The following is a 17,605-nucleotide window of genomic DNA, read 5'->3' on the forward strand; positions in this document are numbered from 1 at the left end:
CACACAGTAATGTATTAGAGACAGAAGAGGACACTTGAACAATATACAAACGCTGTTATGTGAACTAAATACTACAGAAGTGAGACAACATATTGCATGCGGGGAACACACACATTTAGTGACTATTAAAATAATATTTGGCTAGCCTACAGAACTAGTAGGGAGAAAAATTTGGGGTTAAAAGTTTACACTGCACAGCAAACTATTTAAGCTGAGATTTTTCCCAGGGAAGAACACATCAAGTCATCTGAAACTGTCTGGGACAAAACTCACAAACAAGGGGAAAAAATGCCAGACTGCTGGAGATGAAATAATTTATTCATCTCTGTTGGCATTACTATGGAGAATGCTGTCTCTGTGGCTCCTCTGAAACCCGGCCAAGTCCTCTGGAGATAATGCAGGATACTGTCAGCGCTAGCTTGATATCACCATCTCAAAGTACACTGTATTTTAGCTACTATTCCAATCAGTAAATTTGGAAAAGATTTGCAATTGTGTCAGTAAAGACACCAATGTAAAAGTTGAGCTGTAAGTTTCCCACATTTTAGGTGGCTGTTTTATGTAAACAATAATGATCTGTGCACTTTGCTAGTGTTCTGATGGTACTGCACAGACTTTAAAAGAATACTCAGGAGAACTATTTCTACCAAACAGGTAAGGTGAATGACAAAAGAAAGCACAAGCCTAACCAGAGCAGAGGCAAGGAAAAGCCTACAGCTCACCATATTTTTAACATGAGATTCTGATAGTCAGTTCACACCAATCACTGGTATCTAGCACCAAGATAAACATCTGGGGAATAATAATGGTTAGAAGTCTAAAATCTGAAGTTTCTAGCACTACAAAGCTTTATGAACATTAGGTTTTAGTTCTTTAAGGTACTATGTAAGAAACATTGGAGCCTGCTCACATACATGGATTTAAGAACAAAAGACTTCAAACTGCCTATTATTGAGTCAGGCATAACAGAGAATTGGCAAATTTGTTTTTAATACAGAGCTTACTTGTCTTTCCACACAAAACCACAACATTAAGTATCACAAGATTAAGTGCCAAGTCTTGAAGAAAGATCTTGGCTGTGTCAAAGCCAAGATCCTGTCAAGGCAAGCTATCTGAAACAGAGGAGAAAGAAGCACGGACACACAGTATAGCAGCAGAAACAAATGCAGAACAGGGTCCAAAATGAACAAAGAACAGTCTAACAATTCAGCCATAATATGTCACCTAATTTGACTGCATATGAAAGCATTTCATGTCAGCAACCTGCTTACTCTCATGCCAAATCCTGTTCATGCTCAAAACATGCATTTTAAAACAAAACTGATAGCTAAAAAAATCTGTATTTAAAAAGAAAAAAGGAGCATTTTTATTGCAATTTAAGAACCATGACTCTTCTATCCAGCTAATGTGCATTTACTTTACTCCAATTAAATTTTCAATGTTTGCAGATTAAGCTGGAGCTTTACAACTCCAATGACCTCATACATGAGTTCTCCCACTTCACTAGATTTTACCTAATATGATGATACGCAAGAATTGGTCTTAGTCGAATTTTGCTTTCTGATTTTTGAACACAGGCCTTGATAATCTTCCCTTTATGAATAATTTGTATGGCTATCATCTTCCAATAACAATATATTCAGAAGAGACAAGTGGTAAAAATCAACACAACAGGGTAAGAGCTTAGAGAAGTTGTAACTTTAAATGTCACTGAAGCAAAACCATATTTCTTCAAGCATTTGCTTTCATATTATAGCTAATATAAAAAACTGCTACTAATTTATCAAACAACTGAAAAACAATTAAGGGTAAAAAGATTTAATGCACCTCAAATTATCCATATCATAATACTTCATCAGTTTTTTATTACATTATTCCACTGTATTCTATTACATGGTCAAAATGTACTTGAACATTAATCTTCTTGTTTTATGCTTGCTGATGTACAGCTGGCTAAAGAAACAGCACATCCCAAAAGAAAGTAATTAAACATGCATAGCAGAAGCCAGCAACACTTACCTGCCATTCTTAGGCTATACTGTATCATGCAACAAAAACCAGAAGCAGAAATACTGACATATGTGAACCTTCTAGAACACCTGGCATTGATCAGACAAGCTACATGTCTCTTCTTTTCAAAATCAATTTAATCTCTGTACATATTGAGACTCCCTTTTAAGAAGGCATGAGGTTAAATTTCAGTGCCAGATCCAGTAAGGTTCACATATAACCTTTGACATGATGATGCTGGAGCTATGAATAGCTGTTGTGAGCCAGTCTGTCTATGCAGCATTATTAATTCACATTGGAAGTGATAAGAATCAGGTTTCATTTTCAGTTGTTCCTTTAAGGAGCATGGGAAAACTTACCAATTTGAGTAAGTCAGTTGCAACTTCAGTAAATCTTCAAATAATTACACCTATTCTTAACATTTTGATTAAAAGTAGGCAGAATTTTGGTTTAAAAAAGAAGAACCAAATCAGGTTTCAACAGTCAAATGTAATTTGAAAACCCTTTCTGAAATAAAGATTTTACATTTTAGGACCTGAGGACATTTTAGAACAGGTTACTGCTTTCTACCAAAGTTCGCTGAACAATTATCCATAGCTCAGGCATGCAAAGCAGTTAGAAGGATGGCAAAATGAAAACATACATTTAGTACAAGACAAATGCAGTCTACTGCAGGCAAAGAGTAATAGATATATAAAATCATCTTCTCACTTTCAAAATCAAGGAAAAAATTTGGCCCCTGCTCAAGGTCTGTGCATGTCAAAACTTTTAGAAGGTTCCCCATGTTAAGGTACCTGCCAAGACAAGAATGAGAGAAAAGAAAATTTTCTTTTTATAAGAAAGAACAGCCCAAATGTAGTTGATTGAAGCAGTGGGGAAAAAAGACCAGAGAGTTCCATCAGGTACAAACCCATCCTTCAGGCTGGGCGCAGGGACATCCCCACCTCGAGGAGGCACAGCTGGGGACCCCAGCAGTGCAGCTTTCCTGGAAGAAGTGACTGTGTCACCAACATCCTCAGAGCTGCCCCTTTGGGAAAGGGGTAGAATCCAACCAAAACCTTTGCCAGGGACTGTTCTGTCCCAGTACACCCTAGCACCAGTGTCCTGAGCAGGAGTACTGCCTTGAGGGCCAAGTACCAGATTGAAAAGCATTAGCCATGCTAGATTTTAACCTGATGGGACAGCAGAAGGAAAGAGCTTTAATTTTGTCAGCCCTTATAATTGTGTCAGAAGGCCATCACAGAAAACACATCATGATACATCATTTCAGTGTGCAGAAAATGCTAACAGAGAAATGCCACAGACCTTTTACACACAAGATGCTTAAAACATCTGTGAAACTCAGACAGTTTCACTTCAGACTTTTTGATGTTAAAAAAAACCACATTAACTGCACTAGGAATGACCAAAGCAGGATCAAGAATGATTTAGCACTCACTCTTGTGTATGAGAGGATTACAGTGAACAACTGCTCAGCACAGATTACTATGGCATACTGACAGAATTTCTCATTTCATGATTACTTGATTTGCAGGCAGATGGATGGACATCACTGACCACAGAGACCCGAAATGACTAAGCACATGGAAAGAAAATTGACACAGCAGCATGATGGTGGCTTGGCTACTACTGGAGAGGGGAAAAAGGAAAAAAAAAACAAAAAACCAAAAAACAAACCACAAAATCTACATGCAAGTCTTTCCAATTCCAACTTTGCAATTGAGTCCCCTGGCCTTCACTGCAGCAGGTATAAGCAACCCTACTGTTACCATTTGAAATGCACCAGCTGTGAAGGGCTGAGAGACTTACTTTCAAAATCCAAGAAAAAATGTGCTGCATTGTGGTCTATGTCCCTGGTTAGCACCTTAATGAGATTACCCATGCCAGCAAACCTAAAAATAAAAATGGCAAAATAATTTAGTTCCAATAACCATTTCCTATTTTAAGTACACGCCTGGGTCTCACTGGAGCAGGGCTCCCATTGCGTTTTGCACTCTGGATTCACTTCTGGTGGGGAGCAGAACCTGTGCACTGTACAGTGCATTTCCATGCCCCTTCTTCCTAGAGAGCAGTGATGGTTGAAAAACTGGAAAAGTTATAATCTTTGAGGAAAATAAAGATGTGAATTACTGTCTCTTTTTCATCTCTCTTTAATACATATAAAGAATAAGTGACCTACAATGACTGAGAAATTGTTTTCAATTGTTTTGTGTAACTGCAGCACTCAGTGCCAGACAAACCCGTTATTGTTTAGGACAAAAGGAACCTCAAATGGAACTGGTGTCATCATAACACTTTTTTACTACCTCACTGTAATCCAAAACAGATTTTGGAAAGCCTCTCATCTGTGTTAGTAGTCATCTGTGGCCAATGAACAGTTTTCCCATTAAATCACAGAGTTACAAGCAAAACAAAAACTAGACTTTTCCAAAACCAGGAGAAAAATCAAGTTGCAACAGTTCTTCTTATGTTTGCTGTCACATCCCAGCTAAAAGAAATGAAAAGTGGAAGAAAAATTAAATAGCTGTTAGATTACTTGAAATCAGATAAATTATCAAAACAGTTTCAAATGTTACCACAAGTTTCAGAAATCAATACCTGCAGTAGGAGTATGAAAACTGCATGCCATAACAAAGCCACCTTTTCATTAACCTTCCCATGTTTTACAGAGGCTGAAAATATACCTACTAAACATTGCTCTGAAATGCCAAGAGTTCACTAGGGTGCTGCTGCAAGACAAGCAAGACATACCCAAAAATCTCATCTCAAATTATTTAAGAATAAGCCACGAACAATCTGACATTTGAATTCAAGCACAAAAAATATTTTAAAACGTCAATTTTCAAATTAGTCTAACTATACCAACAAACAAGTATATTCTCTATTTTTTCCTGCCTTTTACTGAAGAATCATGTTCACCTGAAGGAAGATAGCATGACACCAAGAATCATTACTTTATTAGGAGTCAAGGAAACTGAAACAATGTGAACTCAAAACAAATTGTTTGGCAAAACAAATTTTCGGAACCTGTGTTGACAGATTTCTTGGTCAAAACTAAGAACAGCATATGATTTATTTTGTGGGATCTGCAAGATTCAGCAATCAAACAAAGCTTGAGAAGGAAGGGGCAATTAATCCAAAACTGCTGAAAATAACCCAAGTCTTGGCTCTCACAACTTCTACACAATGACCAAATGACTGTTTATAGTCCAGACTTTTAGCACTGTGATCTGGAGTGTAACCCAGGTGACCACAGGGGACTCTGCACACAGGAGTCACCAGGAGGAGTGTGCTGGCTTTTTCACATGTTCAACCTTCTTGAAACTCAAGGAAATGCAAGACCTGCTTCCAAATAACTTCAACTTGTTTCCTAGAAATTCAGATCAGACTTCTCAGCCTGTGAGAAGTACCTATTAAGTCAGGGAGTTTTTAAATTAGAGTGTCCAGCTGAGAGACGCTTCAAAAAACAAATCCATTAAAACACGAATCTTCAAAGAGGCAGCTTCTCCAGGATCTCCTATCCCATAGCATGGCAAACTCTTTCAAAACTACAAGTGCACCAATGCTGTGTAAACACACAGCAGTAGAAAGCAGAGAAATTACTTTTCCATATCTCTCAAGCGTGTTCTGTAAAACAGGACTGAATAAGCCACTTGGTATTTCAGAGTTTTCCAGACTATGAATGTTCTTCTTGTTGAGGAGCAGACAGAGGCATCCTTAAACAAATACTTTCAACAGGGCCAATAAAAAATCAGAAGTAGAAGCTGCATAATGGTGACCCAGTTTACAGATTCCGGTCTAAAAACCAAACCTCAATCTCAGAACAGCATATTACATATTTCAATTCCAACATTAACATCAAGCAGCAAACATGTGGCAATGAACAGTGATAATGGCCTAAAGAGAACTCCTATACCTGCAATTACTGCTGTGCTTCAGCTGCACCATCCCCTCCTCCAACAAAATATTCTCCATATCTCAAAAAAAAAAAGCCTCTGTGTAGGTTTTGCCTTCTTTTTTTATATTAACCAGACTCCAAAGAGTTTACAGGCTCATGCACGTGGCTTAAATATTGGATAACATTACTTGTGAAGGTCAGAGCAGGGTCATGCTCATGGGGTTGAAATATTTTGAAGCTAAGTTCACAGAAGAGCAAAGAGGCACAGCAGAACAGATTGTTTCACTGAGCACCTACCACCTCCTAATACGAGTAGGGAGTTGGGGACTCGGTTTTGCAATACAAATACCTTCATCCCTCAGGAAAGTTTGCCAGGAAGAATATGTGGTTTCTTTTCCAGGAGTTAAGTTTAACAAATAGAGAAGCATAATAAAAGTTTTGGTACTACAATGGAACAGTCAATGTGATATTCAAGCAGAAGATGCAATTGATCTAAAGGTAACAAACAGCTCAGTGAAGAGCCTCCCTGAGCAAAGGAGAGAATCTGATGATAATAGATTAATTCAACCATGACAGCAGCCAGATGACAAGATGTGCTATAGGAATGTATTTCAATTTACATGAACACAAAGCTGCTTGAACACCTTTTCATAATGAAGTTCCCAACAAACTTCTCCCTTTGTGTGTTCACTGTACTGAAAAAAATCTTGATAAATTTTAGTCACATCAGAGTTTTGCACACAAGATCTGCAATCACATTTGCTTTCTTAGCAGCGAAACAGCCACTGTATACTCAGGTTTTATGGAGTGCATGGAAATCTAGCTGAAACTGGACAAACCCAGTATTTCTGAAATTTCAATCAAGATGCACTGTAACATTTACTTGAGGATCTCAAGCATCCCTCAAACTGGAAAACCCCCTGTGTTTTAAGAACTGTAAAAACAACCATTTCTCCCAGCTACAATCCAAAAAGACTTTAAGCTACGAAGAGCTTGAAAACTCAATTTAGATAGATATTAAGACAATTTAATTTCTCAAGCACTTTTCTGGAGGATGCTTTCTCTCAGCTTAGCATTCCAGGTAATAAATGCAAGAGCCAAAAGGTCAGAATCTACTCTTCTGGCAAAGCTAAGCATGCCCTTCTTGAGCTCTGAAATGACCTTTTAGAAACAAGGCCATGGTGCCCTCTGTGGAACTTTCCAGATTTGTGGAAGCAGCTGCAGGTCAATATGCCACAGCTAAGGTTAGATAGCCCTTCACTTTTGTGCATTATTTTCCTTCAGAAGGCAAGATGAGCAGCAGGCAGAGCTGACCTGTTGTACTCTGAGGGAACACTGCAGAGAGGAAAATCAAATTTGACCTTTCTGAGAAGGTGCTGTGTAAGCAGAATACCTGGACCAATCTAGAGTAAAGCAACCTAGCTCAGAGATGCACCAGGCCCCTGATAGACATAAAAAAGACTTACTAGAGACTCATGTTTTGTTCAAGGTGGCTTATCATTTGCAATTTTTCTGGGCCCAAAACACATGAAAAAACTGAACACATGGAAGATTAAAGTGCTACTGGATCTAATACTGAAGATGATGGCAATTTGCACATAGCATGAGAAGCCGTCTACAAATCCAGCTATTGACATTTAGCTTCAGTGACCTCTTCTGCTATTTGATGCCCTGTAAAAGCATCACCAGCAGGAAGATTTTGGTAGTTCTGTGAATTACCTTGGTAATTAACCACATAGTGGCATGCCCAGCCAGTATTAATTTACCAAGCTCTCTTGCAGTTTCCTTGCAAGTTCACAACTTCATCTGAGTAAGTAAAATTACTAGTTTAGAAAGTCAGATGTGGTTCCAGTTAGGTAGCCCAGACACTGCGCTTCCATTGACTAGTGAAGAACATCTCCCAGCACTTACTGCACCTTTCTTGAGCACATTGCCACATCAATCAGCTCCAGTTCAAGAAAGACTTAAGCCTGTATGAATACCAAAGCCATCAGCAAGCCCCTACTGTTGATTTTGAGGTCCTGTAGCTGAGGTTTTTGTTTTGGAGCTGAATAGCTAATTTAGAGCACTGACTGGAGGTGACCTCTGTGGGTGCTAAACCACCTCTTCACTCACAGCTCTTCCAGCACACATGGAAAAAAATGCACACTGATGCTGTAATTCTTACCAAGAAGAATTCTGTATATTTCAATCACTAACATCAAAATATTCACGTGTCCAGCCTGAAGTACACTTTAGGTCACTACCTATTTGTTTTTCCACAGCTTCAGAGCACCAACCTCTATCCAATTTTATTTGGTATTCTCATTCAGAATACAGTACATTTCAAAACCTGCAAACCAGTTTCTCTCCCAGAAGTATTACTCATTTTAAAAATTCATAGTGCAGTGTCCAGAGGCAACTCATTAGATAAACTAACAGCCTAAGTCTCAGTAAAAGCACACATTTAAGCCACTGAAGTTTTCTCCTGCCACAAAAGCAACATCACAAGATGAGAGCTGAACAAAACCACTAGTTTCTGTCCAAAAACTGACTGTCCCTGTGAGGCTGCTCAGAATCCCTGCTGGCATGCTCTGCACTCCAGCACAACACTTGAGCCACGTGGAGCAGGTTATGGGAAATGGGAGCACAAGCCAGGAACATGGCTTAAACTTGACCTACTTGCAGAGGAAGACATACGGAATGCCACATTGGATTAGGGTGATCTGGCCCATTGCAGCCTTATGGGGTTGGATGATGCTGCGTGGAGAGCCCTGATCAGACAAGCGGAAAGCAAAGGCATATTTTCAAAACAAGCCTTGCACGCATGCCCTTCCTGTGGAAAACATCCCCAACACATTTCAGTGCCCCCCAGCCCCCAGGCTAAGCCCAGGGGAAATGTAATAGAAATACTCAATGCAAGTAAATTCATCTGAGCACCAAAGAAATCTCCCCTCTCAGACCTGGAAGAAAAATTGTATTAACAAAGACGTTGCTTGTAACTGGTGAGTAGCTGGAGAACTTACTCTCATTACAGGTAAAACACTACCAAGGTGTTCATAAGTGATATTTTCTATTGCTTTTTTTTTCTATTTCAGGCCTAATATGCTTTCAAACTAGTTTAAAAAACAGTTAAATAAATAGATTAAAACATTTGTTTGTGATCCCTGAAGAAAATCTGCTTTAGCTTACCTTTTGGACATGTATGCATAGGCTATTCCCAATACTAAAATCCGCAGTATGAAAACTGAAAACTGCAGTATGAAAAACTCCCTGAAAACCTCATATGCAGTTAAGCACAACACTATATGGAAAGCACATCTAATGAAGCAACAAAGGTTTTGTTCCAGGGATTTGAGCTTAAAATTTTCATCTGGTCATGTAAGTGCAGCAATAAACATCCAATTCAGAAAGATTTTTGGCAAAATAGTAAGTAAAAAACATGCATAGCATTAGAAGTCTAGCATTATAGTGGAATAATATATAATGATATAACACTTGCAGTGTTACTACATAAACAAAACACTTACTGAGTGTCTCTCTATACTGTTTTTCTAGGAGGATAATCCTATCAGCCTATTTCAAGGCTTATTGAACAGTATCCAGCCATGAACAGGGAGAAGAAAAAGAAAAAAAAAAAAAAAAAGAGAAAAGCAGAAAGAAATGAGGCAGAGCATAGGTGCCTGCCCAGATCAGCTGAATGCAAGGCAGCCCTTAGCAACACATGGCATCACAGCCTGGCAGCCTATGGGAGCCCGTGTGCCTTTCTCTGCCAATGAGGCAGCAAAGCTTCACATCCAGGGAGAACATTTCTGCCCTCAACCTGAAATGCTAGAGATTGCTGCAGAGATGGAAACAGGCTGGTAAAATGCACTGCAGGAATCCCTCTTTTCTGATGGTTGCAACATTCTCCCTGGATACAAGCATGTTTTTCCTAGACTAATGCATATTTATTTCTATTCTGAATAGTGCTAGAGCAGCAGAGATGCCTTCTGACACATTCTAATTTCACCTATTGATTTTAGTGGTTTTTTAAAGTAATAAAGATCTGCCATGATACAAAATGCCAAAGTAATATCATACATATAAGAAATAAATAATTAGAGCCAATATTAAAAAAATAGTAGCTATCACTCGTTATCACCATTACATTTAGGAAGTAGAAGCTTGGTGCCATTAGCTTGAAGCAAGTTATATTTTAGATAACTGGTTTTATATTCAGGATTCACCACAGCTCTAGTATCATCACTAATATTAAAGGTAACAGCCCAAATTGTGTCCCCTGTGTAAATCTGCTGAATCAAACACACGAGTGAAGTGCCAGAGCCACCCCCAGTTCTGCACAAAACATGCACTTTTCCTTCATTGATGGACAAGCTTTTCAAGCAATCATTAAGGTTTCAGCAGTTTCGACAGACACTTTTGGGACAGACTCCCAGTCCAAACCCACGCCCAGACCCACAGGCTCTGCACTGCTGACACCCAGTGGCCACAAACCAGGGACTGCAAACCAATCACAAGAAGAGTAAAATATATGCAGGCCAAAAATCCCCCTCCAAACCCCCTAAAACAGCCTATATCACTGGATTATTTGGGCTTCAATCATTAGCATCCTATCTGAAAAGTGAAAAAACAAACGATACAGTCAGATAAGAAATGTTTTTGTACAGAAAAGTAAGCATTCAGACTACTGAAAAGCTGTTTGAAGCTGCCTCTGATGTCCATTCATTTGGCTAAACTGACTTTGATACAATAACCTGTTTTAGCTGAAGCTGTTTTGGTTTTTTTGGTTTGTTTTTTTTTTTTTTGAGATCACACATCATCAATAAAGTCTCCTTTAGAACAAAACTGAATTCAAAACTTGTCATATCAGGAGGATGGAGGTCTGCCAGGGAAAACAGACTAGTGAATAGACTCACATTCCTCAAAACCAGAATTGTAAAGTACGGTCAGAGGAGTGTTTATTCAGTCCATTTTTCCTCTTAGAGGAAATCAAGGGAAAGGCACTGAAGAATCCACAGTTTCTTTAGAAGTAGTCTTAGAGCCTTGTTAATTTGGGAACATTTTAGTGCACAGCTGACACTGAATAACGTATTTGACAGGGGCTACAATAAAATAACTAAGCATGCTCACACAAGTCTGGAATAAACCCAATTTGTCTGGAAGAATTATGCTTGTTTTTAAAACAGAACTGGTATTGAATAGGGCAGAGACTATGCTCCAAAAGTCTGCTCTGATTTACTCTTCAACAAGTAACTGCACAATTTTTCCAAGCATGAATCTGGGGTTAAAAAATAATTACATGCCCTTTCCTTTTTCAAAAAGACACAAGCCCAACATGCTTTAACTTAATTCTGCAAAATGCGCTTTTTAATTCCATTCCATCGACAGCCATCGGGAAAACCACCCTCTTCATTCAGTTCAGGGACGTTTCCACTGCAGGGCAATTCCCACTCTGCTTTTCCCTCTAGCGCCGGAGAGGCACAGCGCCGCCTGCAGCGCTGCGCTTCCCCAGCAGAGGGCGCTGCGCTACCGCTGCATCTCCCAGAGCCAGGGCAGCGGCACCGGCGGGATCCCAGCGCCAGGGCAGCGGCACCGGCGGGATCCCAGCGCCAGGGCAGCCCGGACCGGCGGGATCCCAGCGCCAGGGCAGCCCGGACCGGCGGGATCCCAGTGCCAGGGCAGCGGCACCGGCGGGATCCCAGCGCCAGGGCAGCCCGGACCGGCGGGATCCCAGAGCCAGGGCAGCCCGGACCGGCGGGATCCCAGAGCCAGGGCAGCCCGGACCGGCGGGATCCCAGTGCCAGGGCAGCCCGGACCGGCGGGATCCCAGAGCCAGGGCAGTGGCACCGCCGGGATCCCAGTGCCAGGGCAGCCCGGACCGGCGGGATCCCGGCGCCCGGCACCCCCGACCCTCTGCCCAAACACTGCTCTCATACTGCCATTATCCTGGAAACACTGATCTCGAATCTGCCTTCTCTCAAAGTAAACTGGGAATGTTTTTATTAGGTACTTAAAGATACAAACCCCTCCCCATTTAGTACGAGCTGTGGCAGATTTACACTTTTTTTATTCTTTTAGGAAAAAGCTGCTCACACTATGAAAGATGGTAGGCTTTAGAACTGTGCTATACTACCACATTACTAAGAAAGTTTCATATTTCCAGGATGTCAGCCTATAATTTAAGAACCCTCAAGCTCTCATCTCCAAAAAAAACCCAAATCCAACAGTATTTTGTATAGTAAGTCCTTCTCCTGCCAATCACCCCTGTATAAAGAAAAGAAGCAAAACCCCAACCAAAAATAAAAAAAAAAAGCCTCAAAACCCCAAAACCAAACCTGCAAGTTTTATCTAAATGCTAAAAAAAGAAGTATGTTTTCAGTTCCTAACTGAAAGGAGTACGTTTCAGTTCCTGACCAGTCCAGTTGATGTGCCATTTTCCATTTGGTATTTCACACGTGAAACAGCACTTTCTCTTCCAGCCTCCTTGATTTGGAAACTCTTTTCTTTCAGAGGAGCTGAATTCCCACCCATCAGACTGCCACACGTGTCAGTATCAGAGCTGGGCAAAGCTGCACTGAGGATCCCACAACCTTGGCAGTGCTGCCATTCGATGCACCGGGACAAGGAGTACAAGCACCCACATCACTCTGCAACACTCAGGTAAAATGCTTTCTCAGAGTTCAGTTCAAATCTTGCATCCCTTCAGTGCCTTGGCTTGCAATCCTGCACTAACAATGTCACGGCAAATTATCTCATCATCAAGCTGATGGATATAAAGAGCCATTAACAAATTCCATCTCAAGGGACTTCTACTGGAATGTCACAGTGCTAAACCACAAACCTTGTGTGTATGAACCTTACACTGACTGTCCATCTGAGAATTCAGTTCAGTGACACAGCAGCTCTGAAATATCAAGGTGGAAAGGAAGGCCTATGACCTTCCAAATCATGGAGCTGGAAGGGCAGGTTTCCATATTTCAGGACAGCTTTCTGATTATTCTGTGGATTTTCCTTTTCTGAGACACCAGTCAGACACAGTATGTTTGCAGGATACAGAAGGCTAATGAAGCACATCAAGATGATGATGGTACAACAGAGGATGAGTAGCAGGATGATGCTCCTTCCCATCCCATCTGTTTCCAGAAACAGTTACAAACAGACAGGCATTAGGCAGGGCAGAGGGATAAAACTGGTCTCTACATGGTTGTTTATTTATTATTCAAAAGTGACTCCTTGCAAGATTGAAGATCTACCACCTATCTTTGTTACATCAAGTTACTTCTTCAGATCCTCTCAAAAGACCACCATCTACTTTTACTGAACCTGGATAGTTTTTCTTGTTGGAAAGCAAGTGTTAAAAAAATCCCAACTAAACAAAAAAAAAACACTTGACCAGATTGGGTCAGATTTCTGTTGCTGGCGGTCCGCTACAGATTTCTGGTCCAGATTTATATATCTGTGCAAATATGATAATTTTTTATCCCATTTTCCATCTCTCCCATCATCTCAAATTTTATTATATCTTAAAATCAAACCAGAGGTACCCAGTAAGGCTAAGATAATATAAGACAATTCATTTCCATCCACCTGTTGGAAATATGGAGAAACATTTCCTATTCTTCAGTGATATCATACAACCTGAAATCCATTAAGATCAGTAACACATACACAGAATATCATGCAGAGTTATGATTTTCTGCAGTGGTCCATCTCATCTCATCTCACAAGAAGCTTGCAGCAGTTCCTGGGGAAAACCAGGTACATAGGCAGAATGGAAAGACATTAAGAATACTGAACACTTTTAATAATCATATGTGGCTCTGAAAAATACTCCAGCTGAGAATACATACTAGAAGAACCACAAATACATGGTATACCTGTTCCTACTATTCCTTAAGCACCTGCTCACACAAAGATTTAGATTTCACTGAATATTAAGCTTTTTTTCAGGTTTTAACCTTATTCAATGGCAACATCTAATTCAGTTTGTCCATTCTTTAAAACTTTACCAAATTCTTCCATAGTCTTCAGTTCTTTACATGTTGCTTGGGTAGGGTTGGTCAGTCCCTCCCAATTCTGAACACTGATGATTCCCTGATGGTTTATGATGCTATCAGACATCTGACAGCTAACTCTGTCTTGGCATAGCTGGGGAAGTTGAAAGCATCAGGAGTGACACCCCAGCTTCTGCTGAACTGGACACCACATCATCTTGACTTACAAACATTCTCCCTTCAATATCTGAAACACTGTTGGTCCACAGTTTCTTCAAAGAAAACAGAAGTGATTTGCCATGTGCTGTAGTCATTTGCTGGACAGCATTCTTCTTCCTGCAGGAAGTATCATTCCCAGCAATGCAACCTGAATTTTCCCAGCTTTTCTGGATGACTCTCACCTTCCTAAGCAGAAGCAGCATTGCTCTAGTAGATGAATAAGTGGAAGTTGTGAAAAGATGTGCAAAACCAAGTGCACACATGCAGAGGGAAGAAAGATGGTGATCCTGGAGCCTGGACTTGCCTAGATGGACCCATGGTCTGACTCACTTCTGTAACTTTTATAATGTTTAATTTGTAAATGCACACAATGCTGTAAATTAAAAGTCTGCACTAGTTCCAACTGCAGCTTTAACAATACCCTCAAGGACTTTGTAAGTAAAGGCTACTAAAGGAAAAAGGTACCAGTGCTACTCCCACATGGGACCAGAGATCCACCTGCAGCCTCTGGAGGACCCTGCACTGGAGCAGGTGGATGCCCAAGGAGGCTGTGACCCTGTGGGAGGCCCATGGTGGACCCATGGTCCTCCTGGCAGGACCTGTGGCCCTGTGAGGGACCCACACTGGAGCAGCCTGTTCCTGCAAGACTGCACCCCATGGAAGGGACCAACACTGGAGCAGTTTGTGAAGAACTGTAGCCCTTGGGAAGGACTCATGTTGGAAAAGTTTCTGGAGGACTGTGTCCTGTGGGAGGGACATCCCACACCGGAACAGGGGAGGGCTCCTCTCCCTGAGGAGGAAGCAGCAGCAGAAACAGCCTGTGATGAACTGACTGTAACCCCCATTCCCCATCTCCCCTGACCGAGCAGGAAGGGGTGAGGCAAAGAAATGGGCATAAGATTGAGCCTAGCAAGGAAGAAGGAGTGGGGGGAAGGAGCTCTAATTCTAATGGTAATAAATTCAACTAATTTTCCTAAGCTGAGTCTGTTTTGCCCATAACAGTAACTGGTGAATGATCTCCCCCACCCTTATCTCAATCCATGAGCTTTTTGTTGTATTTTGTCTCCCTTCTCCAACTGAGAAGAATAAAAACAAATAAGAGAATAAAAATAAATCCTACCTCACGTTTGGTACCATCACCTTCCCAATGCAACAGAAGATTAATGGCTGTGCTGGCAAAGCACAATAAACATGAAGTGTAACACAGACACTATGCAGTAGCTTAGATGACAAGCAGCAGGTTATAAAACTAAGAGCTAAAACCTTCACATGAGCATGTGCTACCTCTTCACTCTCACAAGCTGGTTCAGAGTACTGGCTCCTGGCATAAGAGATCTGGTTCAGCTACACAGTAGTTTTACTAAAAAGACAGAGAGAAACCACCAAAACATTATCTCCTCCTTCAAATAGTTCAAGAAGTTGCACAGTCTTCTAGGGTAAGTTCACACAAGTGGCCAAACTACTTTGTGTATAATGGAAATGCCTTCTTTGAAGTAATGAGACTTCACATCGCTCTGGTGAAGAGTTTTCAAAATCAGCCTCACCAGGCTCTGTGGTGAGGCCCTGTGGAAGCAAAAACCAAATCCTTGCAGCCTGGTTTAGCATCTTTAAACACAGACGCATAATTTCTGTCAGGGATCAGGACTCCCAGAAAACACCACAAATTTCAAGAGTTCTTGAAGGAAAAGAGGGAAAGCAAGTTCTTGCAGGGAAAATGACTAATATTGAAGGAGTCCCATTTTCTGTCCTTTAACATACTACAATTTTGCTTATTTGTCAGCAGTTTTCAAGCAGGTTAAGTTTCAATTCTTACCTACAGCCAGTGCTGCACTCTGTTCTTGGCCTCCAGTCTGTTTTAAAAAGAAAAAAGAGATTATGGAAATTAATTCTTTTACACCAAAAGCCTTAAATGCAATGCAATGTGACCTTGGAAAAGCAAACACACATCTGTTCCAGACATACTGTTCTTATGTATCTACTTCATAAACACAGTCTTGGATCCATAAGCCACCAAGACTTTTTAAAAATATGCTAAGAAAATGTAATTCAGAACTGTGTTTTATCTCTAGGCATACAAATAAATAGGGAATGCCATTATTTGGCAATGAATGTGCTTCCAGGGAAAAGTGCTGCCATATTAGACAATGCATAAACACATATATTCCAGAATAAATTTAGTAACTAAAGAATCAAAGCTGCAATAAAATACCAGTGGCAAACTGTTCTGCTTGCATTTCACATTGCTTTAACAAGAAAATCACACAAGATTCTAATCCAACCACACAAATGTGCACTTGAAAAAATTCAAGGTTTGCATGCTGACCTCCAGAGAAGGCATTTTCAAGTCACTGAAAACCATTTGCTTAACAAAGAAAACTAGTGTTCTTGGACAGCCTCAGTGTGCTGCACACATCATTACCACCGTCATAACATGGTGAAATAATTATGTTAATAGTACAGTTTAAAGGAGAAGGTTTGGAGTATTACAGTAACTGAAAGCTTCACAGGAAACAATAGTGTAACATTAGCTAGGGACAGCTCTGAAGATACACAGCAGCACAGGCAAGAAGCAGAGTGGAGACTTTAGTGAGAATGACTCTTCACAGCCCAGAGAAGTGAACATAAGCAAAACCATGACCATCAGACACAGTTACAACTGTAGAAATTTAACGCTCCATTCTTTTCAGTGCACGCATCTCTCTCAAAGAAGTTTTCCCCTTGACCAGGCTTAAGTTTGGGTAGCAGCTGCTTTTGCCTTTTTCCTATTGACTTCAGCTTCCCCTTACTTTCTCAGAGATAAGCAACAGCCAGTACAAGAAAAATGGTTAACAGCACTGTGTTTGTAGGAGCTACTGCAATTCCCTAAAATGCACCCACTCTCATTGGGCATATTTTAAATATGGGTTTTTTTTTTCCTTCTCATGACTTCAGACTGCTCATTTTGTGCTTTGAGACAGCACAACAAAAATAAAACTCTGGAAATTGCTAGTCCCCTGCAGGTCAGGGCTGAACACAAATGGCATTGCAAAGAGAAACTGAAACCAAAGCGCCACCCCACACTACTCTAAGAAGCTAATTTCCTGAAAAAGAGTGAATAGATATAACTGAAATAGATAGGACTGAGCTTTAAACAAAAACAAGAAGCCTAAATTCATTAGAATGAGCAGACTATGGAAATACATTTGAAAATGAAAGGAAAAAAAGCCCAATGTAGCTGCTAGCTTAGGGACTTTTTTTTAAAAGTGTCCTCTAATGGTACTAGTTCATTTCTACAGAAATACATCTATTTCCAACTGATAGAATTATTAGGAAAAAAATGAGGTCAGGTCTTTCCATCTTTCTGGACACAATGCTGCACACATAGAGACATAAGCACTTACCACCTGCAAGAACAACGTGCTGATGTTCAGGTGGCTTGTCCTGAAAGCTTCAATGAATGAGTGGAAGTTAATAATTAACAAAGCCTTCTAGGACTCCTGTGTAATGAAGGCAGGAGGAGAAC

At 40.5% G+C, this 17,605-nt stretch overlaps 1 protein-coding gene across 7 annotated transcripts in view; it reads right to left on the reverse strand.

Moving 5' to 3' along the window:
* CYRIB (CYFIP related Rac1 interactor B) overlaps window positions 1-17,605 on the reverse strand; it is a 96,658-nt gene that overhangs the window by 14,390 nt on the left and 64,663 nt on the right. For 2 of the 7 annotated variants that reach the window (XM_036403227.2, XM_036403217.2), the window contains exons 3-4: window positions 15,917-15,953; window positions 2,722-2,804 (exon numbers count right to left, since the gene is read on the reverse strand). In XM_036403227.2, coding sequence (XP_036259120.1) covers window positions 2,722-2,794 — 73 coding nt within the window. In that variant the 5' untranslated portion in view covers window positions 2,795-2,804; window positions 15,917-15,953. Of the gene's footprint in view, window positions 1-2,721; window positions 2,805-2,920; window positions 3,542-3,819; window positions 3,903-15,916; window positions 15,954-17,605 lie in introns of those variants that run through there. The other 5 variants (XM_054514748.1, XM_036403252.2, XM_036403244.2 and 2 more) reach the window with 4 other exon arrangements.

This window comes from Molothrus ater, chromosome 1 (assembly GCF_012460135.2).
Source record: "Molothrus ater isolate BHLD 08-10-18 breed brown headed cowbird chromosome 1, BPBGC_Mater_1.1, whole genome shotgun sequence".
NCBI classification, from domain to species: Eukaryota; Metazoa; Chordata; class Aves; order Passeriformes; family Icteridae; genus Molothrus; species Molothrus ater.